Below are 16670 nucleotides of genomic sequence, written 5' to 3'. Positions count from 1 at the left end.
ATCTCAGAGCTGTGGGTTCAACCCCCACATTGGGTGTAGAGCTTACTTAAAAAAATAATAATAAATAAATAAAATGAAAAGCTCATCTATTAAAAAGTTAAATAAATAAAGAAGCTATATACAGTCTCCATAATTATACATAACAATTTCCATCTCAATGCATGAGCTGCATATAAGCTGGCAGATTTAGTTCCAAAGATTACTTCTCTCCCAAAAGTCTCCAGAGCTACCAGAATCTTCAATCACTGATCCCATGTCTAAAGTAAGGAACTGGATGAGACTATTATTCGAACATTCCATTTTTGGAGCATCTATTATAAATCATGCTTTTGAAGGAAAATCTTATGACTATCATCTGTATTTCTTTTCAAAATCCAGGGAAACATGAGTCATAGATGCTCTGGAGCAAATATCATCGAATGCCTAATATGAAATACTGTATTCATCAACAGTCACATCAGGAGCTCACATTTTAAAGCAAGTGTTTCCTGAGGCACCTGGGTGGCTCAGTCGGTTAAGCATCCCACTCTTGATTTTGGCTCAGGTCATGATCTCGGGGTCGTGAGATCGAGCCACACGTCAGGCTCCATGCTGGACACGGAGTCTGCTGGAGATTCTTTCTCTCCCTCCCTCTCCCTCTGCGCCCCCCACTCGCACTCTCTCACACCCTTTCTAAAAAAATAATAATTATTATATAAATAAATAAAGCAAGCTTTTCCTATAAATAGGTTTTGTTTGTCTTCAAATAATAGTTAAATCAAAACCTGGAAACTGAATTCTGAAAACTTACCTGGAGATGGAAGCAGCTGGAGACTTGAGTAAGTTCCTCAAAAATGTGAAATAATTATCGGTGATGACTTCCCAATCCATGTTTTCTTCATAACAAGGAGATTCCTCAGAGAATGCTAAATAGAAAGGCATTTCATATATTGATTTCAAGTTGGACACAACAGTCAAATCTGCCAAAGTGAAAAACGCTTTAGTGTTTCAGTTAATCTGGTTGAAAATAAAAACAAAAGAAGGATTAGAAATCCTTGTGATTTGGCTTCCACGTCTGGCCAAGGTCAACTACCACTGGCCATCAAGCAGTGTAGACAGTGATCCACAGAAAACAGAAAGTAAATAAGGTGAGACCCATGATTATCCCACTGTTGCCTTAGAGAGAGCGTCCCAGCAATGACACAGGAGGTAGAACCAAGTGGAGCTGGTGGGCACCTTGAGTAGACAGGATGAAGGCTGGAGTCCGAAAGATGGCACAGATACACAGAACAGACTCCCAGGAGAGAGCTCCACGGATGGAGCACCTGCTGTATGCCTCCTTCAAGTATTCAGCTGAGGGTAAATCAGTGACTGCAGGTGAAAAAGCCCCATGAGACCAGGGAAAGATCCACCCAAAAAGACTCAAGAAAAGTGTCCAGTGGCCACATGGGCCAGGAACAAATTCTGTTTCCATCAGCTGGACTGGAACAATCCACAATTTTCATTAGATAATGAGTACAAGATGCAAAATAGGTCTAGCCTAACTCCTGGGTAATATCTGCAACCACACCAGTACCATTCCAGTCCTGCCTAAAAAACCTTAAAAGCAAGATCCTAAAGGATGAAACTGCCTTCAAGGACATAGGAAAACAGGGGCGCCTGGGTGGCTCAGTTGGTTAAACGTCAGCCGTCAGAGCTCAGGTCATGATCTCAGGGTCCTGGGATCAAGTCCCAAGTCGGGCTCCCTGCTGAGCGGGGAGTCTGCTTCTCCCTCTCCCTCTACTGCTCCCTCCATTTGTGCGTGCTCTTTCTCTCTCTCTAATAGATAAATAAAATCTTAAAAAAAAAAAAAAAAGAACATAGGAAAACAAAATAGCAAGCACAAAACAAGGCTAAAATCATGATGTTTAGCATCCAATCAAAAATTACCAGGCATGGAAAGAAGCAGGAAAATGTGACCCATAGTTAGGACAAAAACATCATCAAAACTAACTCAGAACAGTATAGTACTGGCACAAAAATAGACACATAGATCAATGAAACAGAATAGAGACCTCAGAAAATAAACCCACACTTATATGGTCAATTAATCTACAACAAGGGAGGCAAGAACACACAATGGGTAAAAGACAGTCTCCAACAAATGATTTTGGGAGAACTGGACAGCCACATGCAGAAGAATGAAACTGGACCATTTTCTTACACCATCCACAAAAATAAACTCAAAATACACCAAAGATCTAAATGTGAGACCTGAACCCATAAAACTCCTAACAGAAAACATAGGCAGTAAACTCAGTCTTAGCAATATTTTTTTGGATCTGTCTCCTCGGGGCAACAAAATCAAAAATAACCTGTCAGGACTCCATCAGACTGAAACGCTTTTGTGCAGCAAAGGAAACGCCATTAACAAAACAAAAAGGCAACCGACTACACGGGAGAAGATATTTGCAAATGATATTTCCAATAAGGAGCAAATATCCAAAATATATAAAGAACTCATTCAACTCAACAACAACAACAACAACAAACAATCTGATTAAAAAATGGGCAGATGACCTGGGTAGGTATTTTTCCAAAGAACACATACAAATGGCCAACAAATACAAAACACAAACATTCTAGGAAATGTTCTTGGGTCATTTCTTCGATCATTCCAAACCCTGCGTCATCTCTACTTTTGAGAACTCCCAGTCGCGGTCAGTGGGACCTCCTACACGACTCTCCAGCTTTATAATCTCTTAGAATATTCTCTCTTCTAATTTCTGGTCTCTTTCACTTGAAAACACTTCTGTGTACTTAGACGTTTTTAATTTCTAACAATTCCTTCTTGTTTGAGGAGATCCGTTGAAAGTCGCTTTCTGCTCTTGTTGTATCTTTATTTCCTTTGTTTTAAAGTTTGTATCAGTATTTCCCATTTCTTCTGAGGTTTTGTTTTTCTGCTTGTTGTGAGCTCTGTCTTTGGAGGCTTTCCTCGGCATCTGATGAAACAAGGCTGCCCATTCACGTGTCAGAAGGAGGCTCTGAGAAGCACCTCGTGCAGGGTGGTGGCCTCTCCGTTGGAGGGCTTCACTCGCTCCCAAGTCATCAGGCAAAAGCCAACCTTTCCAGGAGGGGGGACCATCAACTGTTGGTCCAGATTGCACATCTTTCCTCTTGGGTGGGTCAATCTCTCCCAGACCCGCACAGCAGAATTCTCCAGATTCCTGCTAGCACATGGTGGCAAGGAGGAAGCCTGACCGCCAGTATTCTGTGCACACAAGAGGGATGCTGGGCACTTTGCTATTCAGAACAGGAAGGCTACATCAGTCCCCAGCAGTGCTGGTGACATCTGCGCCCTCAGTTGTGTCTAGAGCTCCAGGGTCAGAGTAGGCTACATGAGCCTCTAGTCTTCTGCTGACACAGTGGGGCAGCAGGGGCCTGGCTCGGACGACGAAGGGAGCGTGGCTCAGCAATTCTCCTTGTCCACGGTCTCATCCAGTCTATTGTCTATCCCACCCCTCAAAGTCACTTTTGGACGCTTGTCCCTCCAGTGCAGGAGACCGGTGGGCTTTCTGCAAGAAAGTCAGCCCCCTCTATTTGTCTTCTCCTTCCGCACGCTGGAGGGTTGCTTCTCTGCTGCGCCCAAAACCATCCGTCCGCTTGCTTTCCTGCATCTCAGGGTTGATCACTCCCATCTGCGGCTGTTCCCTTTCTGGTGGATTATGTTTCCTTCTTTTTTTTTTTTTTTTAAGATTTATTTATTTCAGAGACAGAGAGAGAGCACGAGCGAGAGGGGCAGAGGAAGAGAGACAGAGAGAATCTCAAGCAGACTCCCCACTGAGCATGGCACCCAACATGGGGCTTGATCCCACAACCCTGAGATCACGACCTGAGCTGAAACCCAGGGTCAGATGCTCACCCAGGTGCCTCTATGTTTCCTTCTTTTATTTAAAAAAGTGACTCAGTGTGGCTTGGTTTTCTGGTATCATTAACCTTTTCAAAAAGTCTGATATGATATGACCTCACTGATAGGAGGAATTCTCAATCTCAGAGAACAAACTGAGGGTTGCTGGAGTGGGGGGTGGGGTGGGAGGGATGGGGTGACTGGGTGATAGACACTGGGGAGGGTATGTGCTATGGTGAGCACTGTGAATTGTGCAAGACTGTTGAATCACAGATCTGTACCTCTGAAACAAATAATACATTATATGTTAAAAAGAAAAAAAGAAGAAGAAGATAGCAGGAGGGGAAGAATGAAGGGGGGGAATCGGAGGGGGAGATGAACCATGAGAGACGATGGACTCTGAAAAACAAACTGAGAGTTCTGGGGCGGAGGGGAGTGGGAGGATGGGTTAGCCTGGTGGTGGGTATTGAGGAGGGCACATTCTGCATGGAGCACTGGGTGTTATGCACAAACAATGAATCATGGAACACTGCATCAAAAACTAATGATGTATTGTATGGTGATTAACATAACATAATAAAAAAAAAGTCTGATATGAATCACATAACCTGTGCTAATTATCAACCTTGTTGCCCCTTTCTTTCTCCTAGATGCCAAGAGCATAAATTACTTGCCTTAAATTAGGGTTTCTTTCTTTAAAAAAACCCAGCTTTAATGAAATATAGCTGACATACAACAAATCACACATATTTGCATGTACAATTTGTTAGGGTTTGACATACGTACATACCAGTGAAATATCGTTACAATTAAGACAGTGAACATATCCGTCACTCCTACAGTGTCCTCTCCCCCCTGGTCACCCCTCCACCTGCCAGGTCCAGCCCCCTGCTCCTGTCCCCAGGCAACCCCCAATCTGTGTTCCGCCACCATCGATTAGTTTTTATTTTCTAGAAATTCATATAAATGGAATTATAGTGTGTGCTTTTCTTTGCCTGACATCTTTTACTGAGCATGATTAATTAGAATCAGTTAGTCTGAGCTTCGTTCACGAGGGAGTGCGCTCATTCCTTTTTACCACGGAGTAATATCCGCTCTGGGTGTACCACGGCTAGTCTTTCTAGTCCTGCGAGTCACAGTTGGCTGGCTCCCTGGTTGCAGATATTGCAAATACAGAGGCTATGACCGTTCATGCTCAAGTCTTGGATGGAAATACGCTTTCTTTTCTTTAGAAGCAAAATGGCTGGATTATATGGTATTTGGGTGTGTAAGTTTTTAAGAGGCTGATGCTGTTTTTCAAAGTCAGCATACCATTTTACATTCCCACCAGCACCAAATGACCGTCCCAATTCCCTCCACATTCTTGCCAACACTTGGCACGTCTGCTTGAACATGCCAGCCATTCTCTGGATGCCTGGGGGGCTCAGTCAGTTAAAAGGGTCGGACTGTTGGTTTCAGCTCAGGTCATGATCTCAGGGTCGTGAGATCAAGCCCCAGGTGGGGCTCCAGCTTGGGCAGGGAGCCTGCTTAAAATTCTCTCCCTCTACCTCTGCCCCACCCTCTCTTTGTGCTTATGCATACACACTCTCTTTATCTCTCTCTAAAAAAATTTTTTTTTAAATAATGATCTCCTAACTCACATGCATTAGTTGATGTACTTCTGGCTTGTGGAAACACGCATTAAACCTTACCCTAGGGGCGCCTGGGTGGCTCAGTCATTAAGCATCTGCCTTCGGCTCAGGTCATGATCCCAGGGTCCTGGGATCGAGCCCCGCATCGGGCTCCCTGCTCAGCGGGAAGCCTGCTTCTCCCTCTCCCACTCCCCCCCTGCTTGTGTTTCCTCTCTCGCTGTCTCTCTCTGTCAAGTGAATAAATAAACTCTTAAAAAAAAGTAAAAAATAAACGTTACCTGAAAGTACCCGGTACAAGGGAGCAGGGCCATGGCACCCCGGGGAACACACACTTGAACGTTTATTCTTCGCTTTGTACTTATGTAACACTGGACACACTACACACACCCTACTAAGTAGTAACTTGCTTAATTCTCATAGGACTGTGCCTGTTTACGGATGATGAAGCTGAAGTTCCCAATCACATGGCCAGTCAGGGGCATAGCCTAATCAGGCCGATTCCCAAGTCCAAGCCCCTTACCACCTCACTATTCGGCCCCCAAGAGCTTGTCAGGGCCTAACTGCCAAGCCACGGCTGGCAGCCCTGCTCTCACCCACAGGTTAGGGGCACACACACCAGCCTTGACCATGAACTGGGAGCAGGCAGTTCTGCATATGGCTGGCCAGAATGTTTTTACCCAACCTTCCTACTACAAACACCTAGAGGAGATATTTAATATATCTTAAATATTTTTAAAATCCTTGAAGGCATCAGACAGCTTTCAAGGCCAAGAGTATTTGTGGGGCCAGGATCCAGAAGACGGAAGGCAGGTGAGACGAAACCCAGCATTTGAAGCCACTTTTCCATTGAAGGCAATTTCTACTTCAAAAAGCAGAAACAAGGGCTGAGAAAATGAACAGAGCTTTCAACGGTCTCACCAGAGTAGGAAATAAATTGGAATTCAGGGCCAACCAAGGAAAAAATGTCTTTGGTCAACACCACAGCCTCAGGTTGGGACCCCAAAGGGCTGCATTCTAGCAGTGAGGGCAGACGACAAACACATAAGATCTCACAAACACTGACACCATGCTTTTAAAACAAAAGGAGTCAACTTCTGGCTGAATTAAGGTGACATGCCCCCCCCCCACCCTGCCAACTGCCTGTCAGAAACGAACAAGCAAGTAAGCAAGCAAACAAGCAAAAAGCCTATCTGAAGGATGGAAAACATCCACAGTATCAAATTATCTCCACAATTTTTAATATATAATGTCTGGAATAGAGTCAAAAACAACTACATATAAAACATAAAAAGTGATACAAAGAAGAAAATCATACAATAGAAACAGACACTCGGGAGATCAAATTATTGGAGCTATACCAGCACAGACTTTAATTAAAAACTATAAACACTATGGGGCGCCTGGGTGGCTCAGTTGGTTCAGCGACTGCCTTCGGCTCAGGTCATGATCCTGGAGTCCCGGGATCGAGTCCCGCATTGGGCTCCCTGCTCGGCGGGGGGTCTGCTTCTCCCTCTGACCCTCCTCCCTCTCATGCTCTCTGTCTCTCTATCTCATTCTCTCTCTCAAATAAATAAAATCTTAAAAAAAAAATAGGGGCGCCTGGGTGGCTCAGTCGGTTGGGCGACTGCCTTCGGCTCAGGTCATGATCCTGGAGTCCCAGGATCGAGTCCCACATCGGGCTCCCTGCTCCGCGGGGAGTCTGCTTCTCCCTCTGACCCTCCTCCCTCTCATGCTCTCTGTCTCTCATTCTCTCTCTCTCAAAAATAAATAAATAAAATCTTAAAAAAAAAAACTATAAACACTAGAAATTGAAACTCTAGAACTTATTACAAGAAGTCAATGAATAAGCTTAATAGTACGTTAAATGCATTCTTAAGAAAGAGTGAACTACAAATTAAGTCAGAGATAACTATCCAGACTATACAATAAAGGAAAAAAGGAGGGGGGGAAAAAACACAGAAAAAAGAGAAAGAAAGAGATGCCACTTTTCCCACTTCTTTCAACACAGTACTAGAAGTTCTAGCCGCAGCAACCAAAGAAAAAAAGAAATTGAAACTATCCAAATAAGAAAGGAAAAAGTAAAATTATCCTTGTTTGCAGATGACATTATCTTATACGTAGAAAACTCTAAATATTCCACCAAAAAACTTTTAGAACTGACAAACAAATTCAGCAAAGCTGCAGGATTCATAATCAACACACACAAATCAGTTGTATTTTTCTATATTAACAATGAATAATATGAAAAGGAAATTAAGAGGTGCCTGGCTCAGTCAGTAGAGCACAAGGCTCTTGATCTCAGGGTCCTGAGTTTGAGCTCCACGTTAGGTGTAGAGATTACTTAAAAATAAAATCTTTTTTAGAAAAGAAAGAAAAGGAAAGGAACTTAAAGAAACAGTTCCATTTACAAAATAGAAAAAAAATATTAAAAAAATAATAAAATACTTGGGAGTAAACTTAACCATGGTGGCATCCTAGTTGAACATCCAGACTCCAGCTAATACTAACATTAATACTGACATCAGGGGCACCTGGGTGGCTCAGTCAGGTAAGCATCTGCCTTCACCTAAGGTCATGATCTCAGGGTCCCGGGATCGGGTCCTGCTTTGGGCTCCCTGCTCAGCAGGGAGTCTGCTTCTCCCTCTCCCTCTGCTTGCCACTCCCCCTGCTTGTGCTCTCTCTCTCTCTCTCTCTGTGTCAAATAAATAAATAAAATTTTAAAAAATAATAATATATGTCAGTTCTAAACTCTTTGTATCTAATAAAGTAACTTAAATGACATATAGCAAAACTGATAAAGCTAAAAGGAAAACAAACAAATCTACCATCTCACTGGGAAATTTTAACTCATCTATGTCTGTAAAAGAGGCAGGTAAGAAATAGGTAAGATGTGGATGATTAACAAACTTGACCTAATTAATATATATAACTACTACACCCAAAAAGACGGAATTGATACGGTCTTGAAGAGCACATACATTTACCAAAATTGACCACGTGAGCCATAAACACATCTCAATAACTTCCGAAGACTGAACACTGAGAATGTTCTCTCACTAAAATAGGCTAGAAATTCAGAGTTTTCTTTATAAATCACTTGAAATGTCCCCAGATGTTAGTGGAAATTAAGCAATATACGGAAACCATAACAAACACCAGGAAATTTTGAACAGAATGGTAATAAAACTATGACATATCAAACTGTGGAATATACTAGAGCTGTGCATAGAAGAAATGTTACAACTTCAAAAGCATCTATTAGAAAAGAAGAAAATCTGAAAATCAAGAAGCTAGAGAAGGAACATCAAACTGTATTTAGTAGAAGGAAGGAAGGAAATAATAAAAATAAAAGAAGAAATTCATGGAACAGGAAACAAATTAGGAAAATCCATGAAAGAGGAAACAAATGTACAGAACAGAGATCAGCAAAACTCCATTCTCTGGCAAGCTGTATTTCCGTAACCGACAAGCCTTTAGGCAGCATGATGCACCCAGTGGGGACCGTCCAGACGGAAGTGAAGCTCACAGGCTCCGGAGTAAGACCTCCAACATGTGTCTTGGCTTTGACACTTGGAGTTCTGTGGTCTATGCCAGAATTTAATCTTTGTGAGCCTCGATATTCCCATCTGAAAATGAAGTCAAAACAGACCCCAACTCAAGGGTTGACGTGAGGATTGGATGAAATAATTCATACAAAACACAACAAATGTTGTGATTGTCAATATTATTGAGACTTCTGAACCCAGGCTTCTCACTGATGCTGAATGTCACTCTTTGTCGCCTATGTTTCTGGAAATGGTTTCTGGAAATGGTCCCCAATGTTTATAGCAGCATTATCAACAACAGCAAACTATGGAAACAGCCCAGTGTCCACTGACTGAAGAATGGATAAAGAAGACGTGCTATATATATATACAATGGAGTATTATTCCACCACCAAAAAAGAATGAAATCTTGCCATTTGCAATGACGTGGATGGAAGTAGAGAGTATTATGCTAAGCAAAATGAGTCAGTCAGAGAAAGACAATTATCATATGATTTCACTCACATGTGGAACTTAAGAAACAAAACAAAAAGCAAAGGGGGAAAAAGAGAGAGAGATAAATGAAGAAACAGACTCTGAACTCTAGAGAACACACTGCTGGTCACCAGAGGGTAGGTGGGTGGGGGATGGGGAAACAGGTGATGGGGAGGAAGGAGCGCACCTGTCGTGATGAGCACGGGGTGATGTAGGGACGTGTTGAATCACAATATTGTACAGCTGAGACTAAGATTACACTGCATGTTAACTGACTGGAATTTAAATAAAAACTAAAAAAATAGAAATAAAAACCCCAGCAGTCTGAGGAAGAAAGAAGGAAGCGAGATTAAGTGGACGTGGCCACGGAGCAAGAACAGATAACTTCCCTCCCCACCCCAAGTCGAAGCAGCAGGTGCTCCGAGGGGAAGCTGGTACCCCACAGAGCAGAAGGGCACACAGCACACAGCACACCCAGAGCGAGCACGGTCCCCAAGGAGACCCAGACCCAGACGACCAGCTCTCGACAAGGACGAGTCACAAACATGGGTCGAACCCTGGCAGCAACTTCTCAGAGAAGAGGGCCTTTGGGACGAGAGAATGACTGCCTGTGGATCAGGCTGTTGCAAACTTGTACAGTTCGAACTTGAGGGGATTTTTGGTTTTGAGGATGGCATGGGAAGAGGGGAGCTGGCTCGACTTGGGGGTGCTGCCCCCCCCCTGTGCTAACAGCACAGGACTGACAAGGCCCCACATGCAGCACCTCGGGACTTCTCAGGGTCCGTCATGCCTGGTCCGTACAGGCACGTGTTTATCAGCCAAACCAGAACAGGTTGAGAGAAAAGTGGTCGCTGGTAAAAACCAGCTGGGACAACCAGTGAAACCAGGACCCCTGGGTGGTCTTGCCGTAACAGACAGCAGTAACTTACTGTGGGCATCACAATGGCAAATATACTTGGTGAGTCTCTGCTTCCAGCTCCTCATCATTAAATAGGGGCGTCTCTCATGAACAACGCATGGAAGGGGAAGCAGCCCCCACATTCCCGCGGTGAAGACCACCAACTTACCAGACGGACCGTTCTGGACGCTTCCTTGCATGTTCACATAGCGGACCAGTTCACAGGTCTTCCTGATAAATCCTGTGAAGCCTTTCCAGCAGGATGTTTCTTCCAGGGACAACTGTACTTTTCCTAGTGCATGAAGTATCCTGCAATCAAAGAGAATCCAGAGAAAGCTCGCATTTAACCGTGGTTTTCCAGGGGATGGATCGTTACGAATTCATCTACATGCAAACATACACGGGGACCCGGCGGTCATTTGCATCAGAAATTAGAACCTTGGCAATAGCTGTCTTACTAGGTATTTGATTGCTTACGAATTCCCACGAATTCCCATGATTTGAAAAATGAGGGAGAATCATTCACGGGAACACATGAAACATAAGACGCAACAAATCAAGAGAACAGAAAGAGGAAAATAAAAGGACGTAATATGAAATCAACTTTGAGGCCAAGAAGCTTGTGAAAGATTAAGTCAATGGTAAACCTTTAAAGGGCTTGTTTACTATTTTGTATTTTTATTTATTTATTTTTAAGATTTTATTTATCCATTTGAGAGAGAGAGAGAGAGTGCACGTGCACACGAGCAGGGGGAGGGGCAGAGGGAGAGAGAATCTCAAGCAGACTCTGCGCTGAGTGTGGAGCCCGACTCGGGGCTTGATCTCACGACCCTGAGATCACAACCTGAGCCGAAACCAAGAGCAGGTTGTTCAACCGACTGAGCCACCCAGGAGCCCCTGATATTTTGCATTTTTAAATGCTTTCCAATAGTACCAAATAGGTCAGTCCTTGTTCTTAGATTAAAAAAAAAAAAATCATGCCTCCCCCTAGGAATAGAATATACTAGAAATAGGAATATACTATGTGGATCCATTGCTTTAGTAGATGGCCGGGATCACCTGGCTCCCAACTATTCACCAGTTTCCCGCCGCACACAAACTTACAGCGCTGTGGCAAGCTGGTCCTTACAGTCACCAGCAAGGTCACGGTCCCCGGGTGAGGTGGCCGCTCCCGGCCATTGGCAGAGCCGCCTGCAGGAAAGGCCCACGTCCACCAGCTGCACCGCCACTTCCTGCCAGCCCAGAAGCCCTTCGGGTCCCGAAACTGGCACATCTGTGCACCCAGTGACGACCTCTTGCAAAAGGCGATCCTGGACAGGAGAAGAACACGTTGTTTGTGATACATTTAGCGAGGACGGTACGGCACCCTGAAACACCCATGCCCAGTCTCCCGTCCCAAGGACTCTCCTGACTGCCCCGTGGGCCTCTGAGAACCTAAGGGACCGTCCTAGACTTGACTCTGTATCTCCAAATCAAGGCTCATCCAGCAATCGAGCAGCAGGGATGCAGGTGTGAAGGCCATCTGTGTTGGCTAGTCCCCCAGCGGCCCCCACTGGACCCGGCCTCCTCGGAGTCACAGTCCTGTGATTCCGTTCCCATAATTACCACGGGCTGGGCTGCAACCCACATCCTCCAACAAAAAAACACAGCAGAAACACACCGGCCCCTTCCAGCCTGACCCTAGCTGGGAGTGCGAGAAGCTAAGAAATAAAACACGTAATACGTGAAACTCCGTAATACGGAGCAGAAAGGTGAACAGTACTGTAATTTGTAGCGCTCGGTGAGAAAAATACGGGTCAAAGGTGACATCGTCATCTTTACTAACAAACTGCTCCCCGCTCTCGAGTGCTCAGCAAGGGTCAGGGACACGGAAGAGCAGGCCCACCGGCACCTCTTGGCTCCAAGCTGACTGATGCCCAAAGATACTCTTCCACCCTTCGTGACATTTGCAGCCAGGGATGGAGAGGACAGGGAGCCCAGAAACCAGGACAGCAGAGGGGCACGGTCTGAAAGTTTGGGGTGCTCTTAAAGGGGAAACCCGCTTGCTGTCGAGGAGATTTTGGCTGGATGGGTGCCACACGGCCTCCTAGTGTGGCCAGACAGGAGGGACGGAGCAGGGGCGGCAGGGATTCCGTATGGGGTCTGACCTTCAAAATAAGCCCATTGGTCTTGGCGGATGAGATCAGAAGGTGACCACTTACCGCGTCCTCTGCTGACCTCAGTAGCTTGTTTAAAATGCTGGTCTTGTTGGAGGAGTCGTGGGGACACGTCAGCCCTCGGAAGCCCTCCCAGGCGCCAGGGTTCCCAAAACACAGGAGAGCCTCCCTCCCGGGCAAGCTCACATTTAGAGGCCAATCCGTAGCATTCTTCACCAAGAGCTGAAAGGTGAAGGAGAGCAGGAGGGGTGACTTAGAGAGGCTTGCGCTCGCCCCCCATGGGCTGGGGAGCCACAGCCAGACCTCAGCAGCAGTCCGAATTTCAAAATAAGACAAGGCTCTTCGAAACTTGCCCTTTTTGCTGGCACATTTTGCCTGCACAGCTCACAGCAGGGGCAAAACTGAAGATTGCAGGAGCTTCTTGAATGTTTTATCAAACCTGTTGATTTATAACCCCATGCTATGCTTTACCTGCTTCCACCGAAAGAGCACATCCTTTTCCGGTTGCAACTGGTCGGGTCCGCCCAGTCTGGAGCTGTTAGCTGATCTCTCCAGGCATGTGAGCACTTCTGTAAGGTCAACAAACTGATGCATTACTATTTCCCTAAAGCTACTCCCAGCCTGACCTCTCCACGAGGCCGTGCATAGGACAGTGAGTTCTGAAAACCTGCACCTGTTATCAGACATTTTATGATCTTCCTGAGAGAACAAAATGGAGAAAATTGATTGCACTATCATTTCAGGCTTCCCCGAGACATATGAGGATGGCACCGTGGAGACAGGAGAGCTTCACTCCAAAGGGACATCCGTACTCATTTCTTCTCTCTCCACCACGAAAAGGTGAGAAGCCTCCAGCCCATGTGGTGTCACCTTGGGCCAAGAAGTAACACCACTAGTCAGTGGAGGTTCAAAGAAGGGCTTTCTGGAAAGGAGGAGGAATGCATTGTCCCCGCCCCACGGAAGGAGCAGAAGAATGATCATCCAGGGATACGCTCTGGCCCGATCTGAACACAAGGGCTGAGCATGTGAATGGGAGTCGCACCCATTGGGCGGGAAACTGCCCCTCATGTCACTGGTCCCAGAAGGAGGCTACGCTCACGGTGACGGCAGTTAAGCCCCCGCGCCCCGCCACACCGAGTCACCCTGCAGAGCATAAAACGCACGGTGCCAACTACCTCCAAGCTCAACAAAGGTGTCACACAGTTTGAAGTCCGCCTTTCAATCAATCTCACGTTGGCTCCTAGCAAAGACCAAGCTAGTTTACCTTGCACAAAACGCAAATTCTGGGCTATCGCGTTCCTGAGAGCCCCGAGGAGCGGAAGCAATCTCTTCAGAGCCGGCCACCACGGGGGCAGGTCCCAAAGAACATTCTCCAACTTCTGCAGATGCAGTAACCTGAGGGCACAGGAAGAGATTTTAAGAAGAGTTTCCAAATGCCACGTTGTGAGTGGTGGGTGCGGGACCCATCAAAGGTGACTTAGCAGCTCTAAGATTCTCCAAGGACCAAGAAGGACGCCCGGCCAGGCAGTTGGAAACCTGCAGCCCCTGGGCGGGGAGGTGAGGGAAACGGGGTCCACTCGTTCAGGCACAGGTGCTCCCCAGCTGAGCAGCTACAGGGACCACGTCCCCTGGGAGGGCAGGCAGTCACCGGGGGGGGGCTTGTCCAACTGCCCCAGGGTGCTGCAGCTGCCCCCCCCACCCCAGAGGCTCCCTGTTGCCCCAGGAGGATACCTGACTCAGGAAGAGGGAGGGAGCAACCCAGAAGAGCAGCAGGAAAGACAAGGGCTCTGCAACGAGAGGAGCTGAAATTGGAACCGAATGCGCGAGCGAAGAAGCAGATGGGGGTCACGCTGTGGGAGCAAGTGCCCCAGCACGACAATGCAGACCCTCAGGGCGGTCTATGCAAGTGCATGGAATCCTGTACCCAGGGAGAGAAAGTGAGCTGCAAGGAGAGACCCAGAAGATGCTGCTAGGGGACAGCCACGCAAGGTGCCCGAGGCTGGTGTCCAGTGGCAGGTGGCACCTGGCCCCCGCCTGGCCCCGTGCCCACACCGGCCTGCCTCTCCCGCCTCTCATCGTCCTGCTGCGGGAGGTCCAGCAAGAACAGAGCCACCACGAGCACGCCTGCCTCTAAGGACGGGCATCCTCGGGACCAAAGGAAGCCTTGGTTGTGCTTCCGGTTGGAAGCCGTGACTTCGAAGAGAGAAGGTGTGAGCAGTCGGCCAGAACAGGGTAGAAGTAATGAGTGTGGTGTCCTGGGCCAGCAGTTCCCTGCCAAGGGCACTGTGGACAGCACAAGGATCCGGAGCAACCGCGGGCAAGCGAGTGGCTGATTTCAGGAGGGGCAGACGCGGTCTAAAATAACAATGACAGCGAGCGCTAAGAAAGATGCACCGGCTGATGCCAGGAGGGGACGTGAGTCTGGCGGCCGAGCAGGTGTCAGCACCGGGGACAGCGCCGGGACCCGAGCCGCGGCCACCCACGATGACAGCTGTGCGGTGGGGCTTGCGTCCACACCGAAGACGGGAAACAAGCCGCTGTGAAAACACAGGATTGACAAGGCACAACTGAATCTGGAAGGTCCGTGTGAGGGGACGGCCGAGGAGGAAACTCAGTGAGCGGGATGGAGGGATGGGGGTGAGTTGAGGAGGGAGATGCAGATGCCGTGGGAGGTGTGAGACGTGGGAGGCGTGAGGGACCGGGCAGTGCTTGTGAGCAGCTGCTAAGCGTGGGGAGTTCTCAACCTGGGGTCTCCCTGCCAGCCATACAAGGGGGGGGGCGGGTCCTTCCTTCCTTAGAGGTGAAGACACGGGGCCACTGGGGGCTCCTGCTCGGAGTCAGCAGCAGACGAAGGGCTTGATAACCAGCAAAGGCCTCGGGGGCCACCGAGAGATGCCATCAGCGTGGGGAGGTAGAAACCCAGAGGCCAGATCCCTGTGCACCGGCCACAGATTTGCTTGTCTGTCTGTATCCCTGAACAGAAGTGGGTGCAAGGAGAAAGGGAGGCTCCAGGGGCCCATTGCTGGCCCAGCACACACAGCAGCTGGGGGAAGACCCCCCCATCTTCCCACCCTGAGTGTGGGCAGAAAGTATGCAGGGGGCAGGGGAAGCTTGGGTCACCCACACCAGGTCCTCTGAGGGGGTGCCGTCTCTCACATCCCCGACCCCTGGAGGAGCTGAGAGCCAGAGTCCCCCGGGGCTCTCTGTCCCCTGGGCAGAAGTGGCAGGGGTGTGGCAGATTTGTAGGGTCCTGAAGGTGACCTCCTCCATCACTAGCACCCGGGCAATCTCTAAGATAACACAGGAAACTAGATCTTCAGAAGCAAGATCCTCCTTCCTAACCGGGTTCCAGAAAACTCGAGGGAGTTGGAAATGTTTCCAATTATGTATGTATGTATGTCACGATGTCACGTGTGCCCTAAGAACACGACCTGACCCCATGCAATTCTAACGACACAATTCTCCCTTCATGCTGGGTAAGCAGCAAGAGCTCCCAAGACCTGTGGCTTGAGATGGACCCTTTTGAGAAAATACTGAGAAACCTTTTGTTGGCTTCCAAGGAGAGCCTACACCTCAGGGGTGTAATGAGGTCCAGTTCCTGCAAAGGGCAGTACCCGCTGAAGAAGAAGATCCAGTATTGCAACAGAACCAACCACTCGGGAATCCATTCGGCTTATCTCAAAAAAGGAGAGGCCACCAGCTGTACCTTTTCCCACTTCTAAAGTATTTGTGGACCTTCCGCAAACATTTCAACGATACAAAATTTCAAAACAACCATGAAAGCGCCTCTAAAGTGGTTTTGTTCCTTTTAAACCTATGTCTGAAATCCAGAAGGCTGACCCCCTTCTCGGATACGTTTCCCCACCGGATTGTTGTCCACATCTGAACAGACATAGGGGTAGCGCCTGGGTGGTTCAGTGGGTTAAGCGTCTGCCTTCGGCTCAGGTCATGATCCCAGGGTCTCGGGATCGAGCCCCGCATCGGGCTCCCTGCTCAGCGGGGAGTCTGCTTCTCCTTCTGCCTGCAGCTTCCCCTGCTTGTGCTCTCTCTCTCTCTCTGACAAATAAATGGATAAAATCTTAAAAAAAAAAAAAAAAAAAA

General features: G+C 47.5%; 1 protein-coding gene across 1 annotated transcript in view; it reads right to left on the bottom strand.

Annotated features, from left to right (window-relative positions):
• ABCA13 (ATP binding cassette subfamily A member 13) overlaps window positions 1–16670 on the bottom strand; it is a 386205-nt gene that overhangs the window by 316322 nt on the left and 53213 nt on the right. Inside the window, exons 11-16 of the mRNA XM_044920208.1 lie at window positions 13834–13964; window positions 13041–13138; window positions 12615–12791; window positions 11518–11723; window positions 10583–10722; window positions 791–905 (exon numbers count right to left, since the gene is read on the bottom strand). Of these exons, the coding sequence (XP_044776143.1) occupies window positions 791–905; window positions 10583–10722; window positions 11518–11723; window positions 12615–12791; window positions 13041–13138; window positions 13834–13964 (867 nt within the window). The remainder of the gene's footprint in view (window positions 1–790; window positions 906–10582; window positions 10723–11517; window positions 11724–12614; window positions 12792–13040; window positions 13139–13833; window positions 13965–16670) is intronic.

The sequence above is a fragment of the Neomonachus schauinslandi genome, chromosome 12, assembly GCF_002201575.2.
Source record: "Neomonachus schauinslandi chromosome 12, ASM220157v2, whole genome shotgun sequence".
Taxonomy (NCBI): domain Eukaryota; kingdom Metazoa; phylum Chordata; class Mammalia; order Carnivora; family Phocidae; genus Neomonachus; species Neomonachus schauinslandi.
The sequence above is the reverse complement of the archived record's forward strand: the minus strand, read 5'-3'. Positions and strand labels throughout refer to the sequence as shown.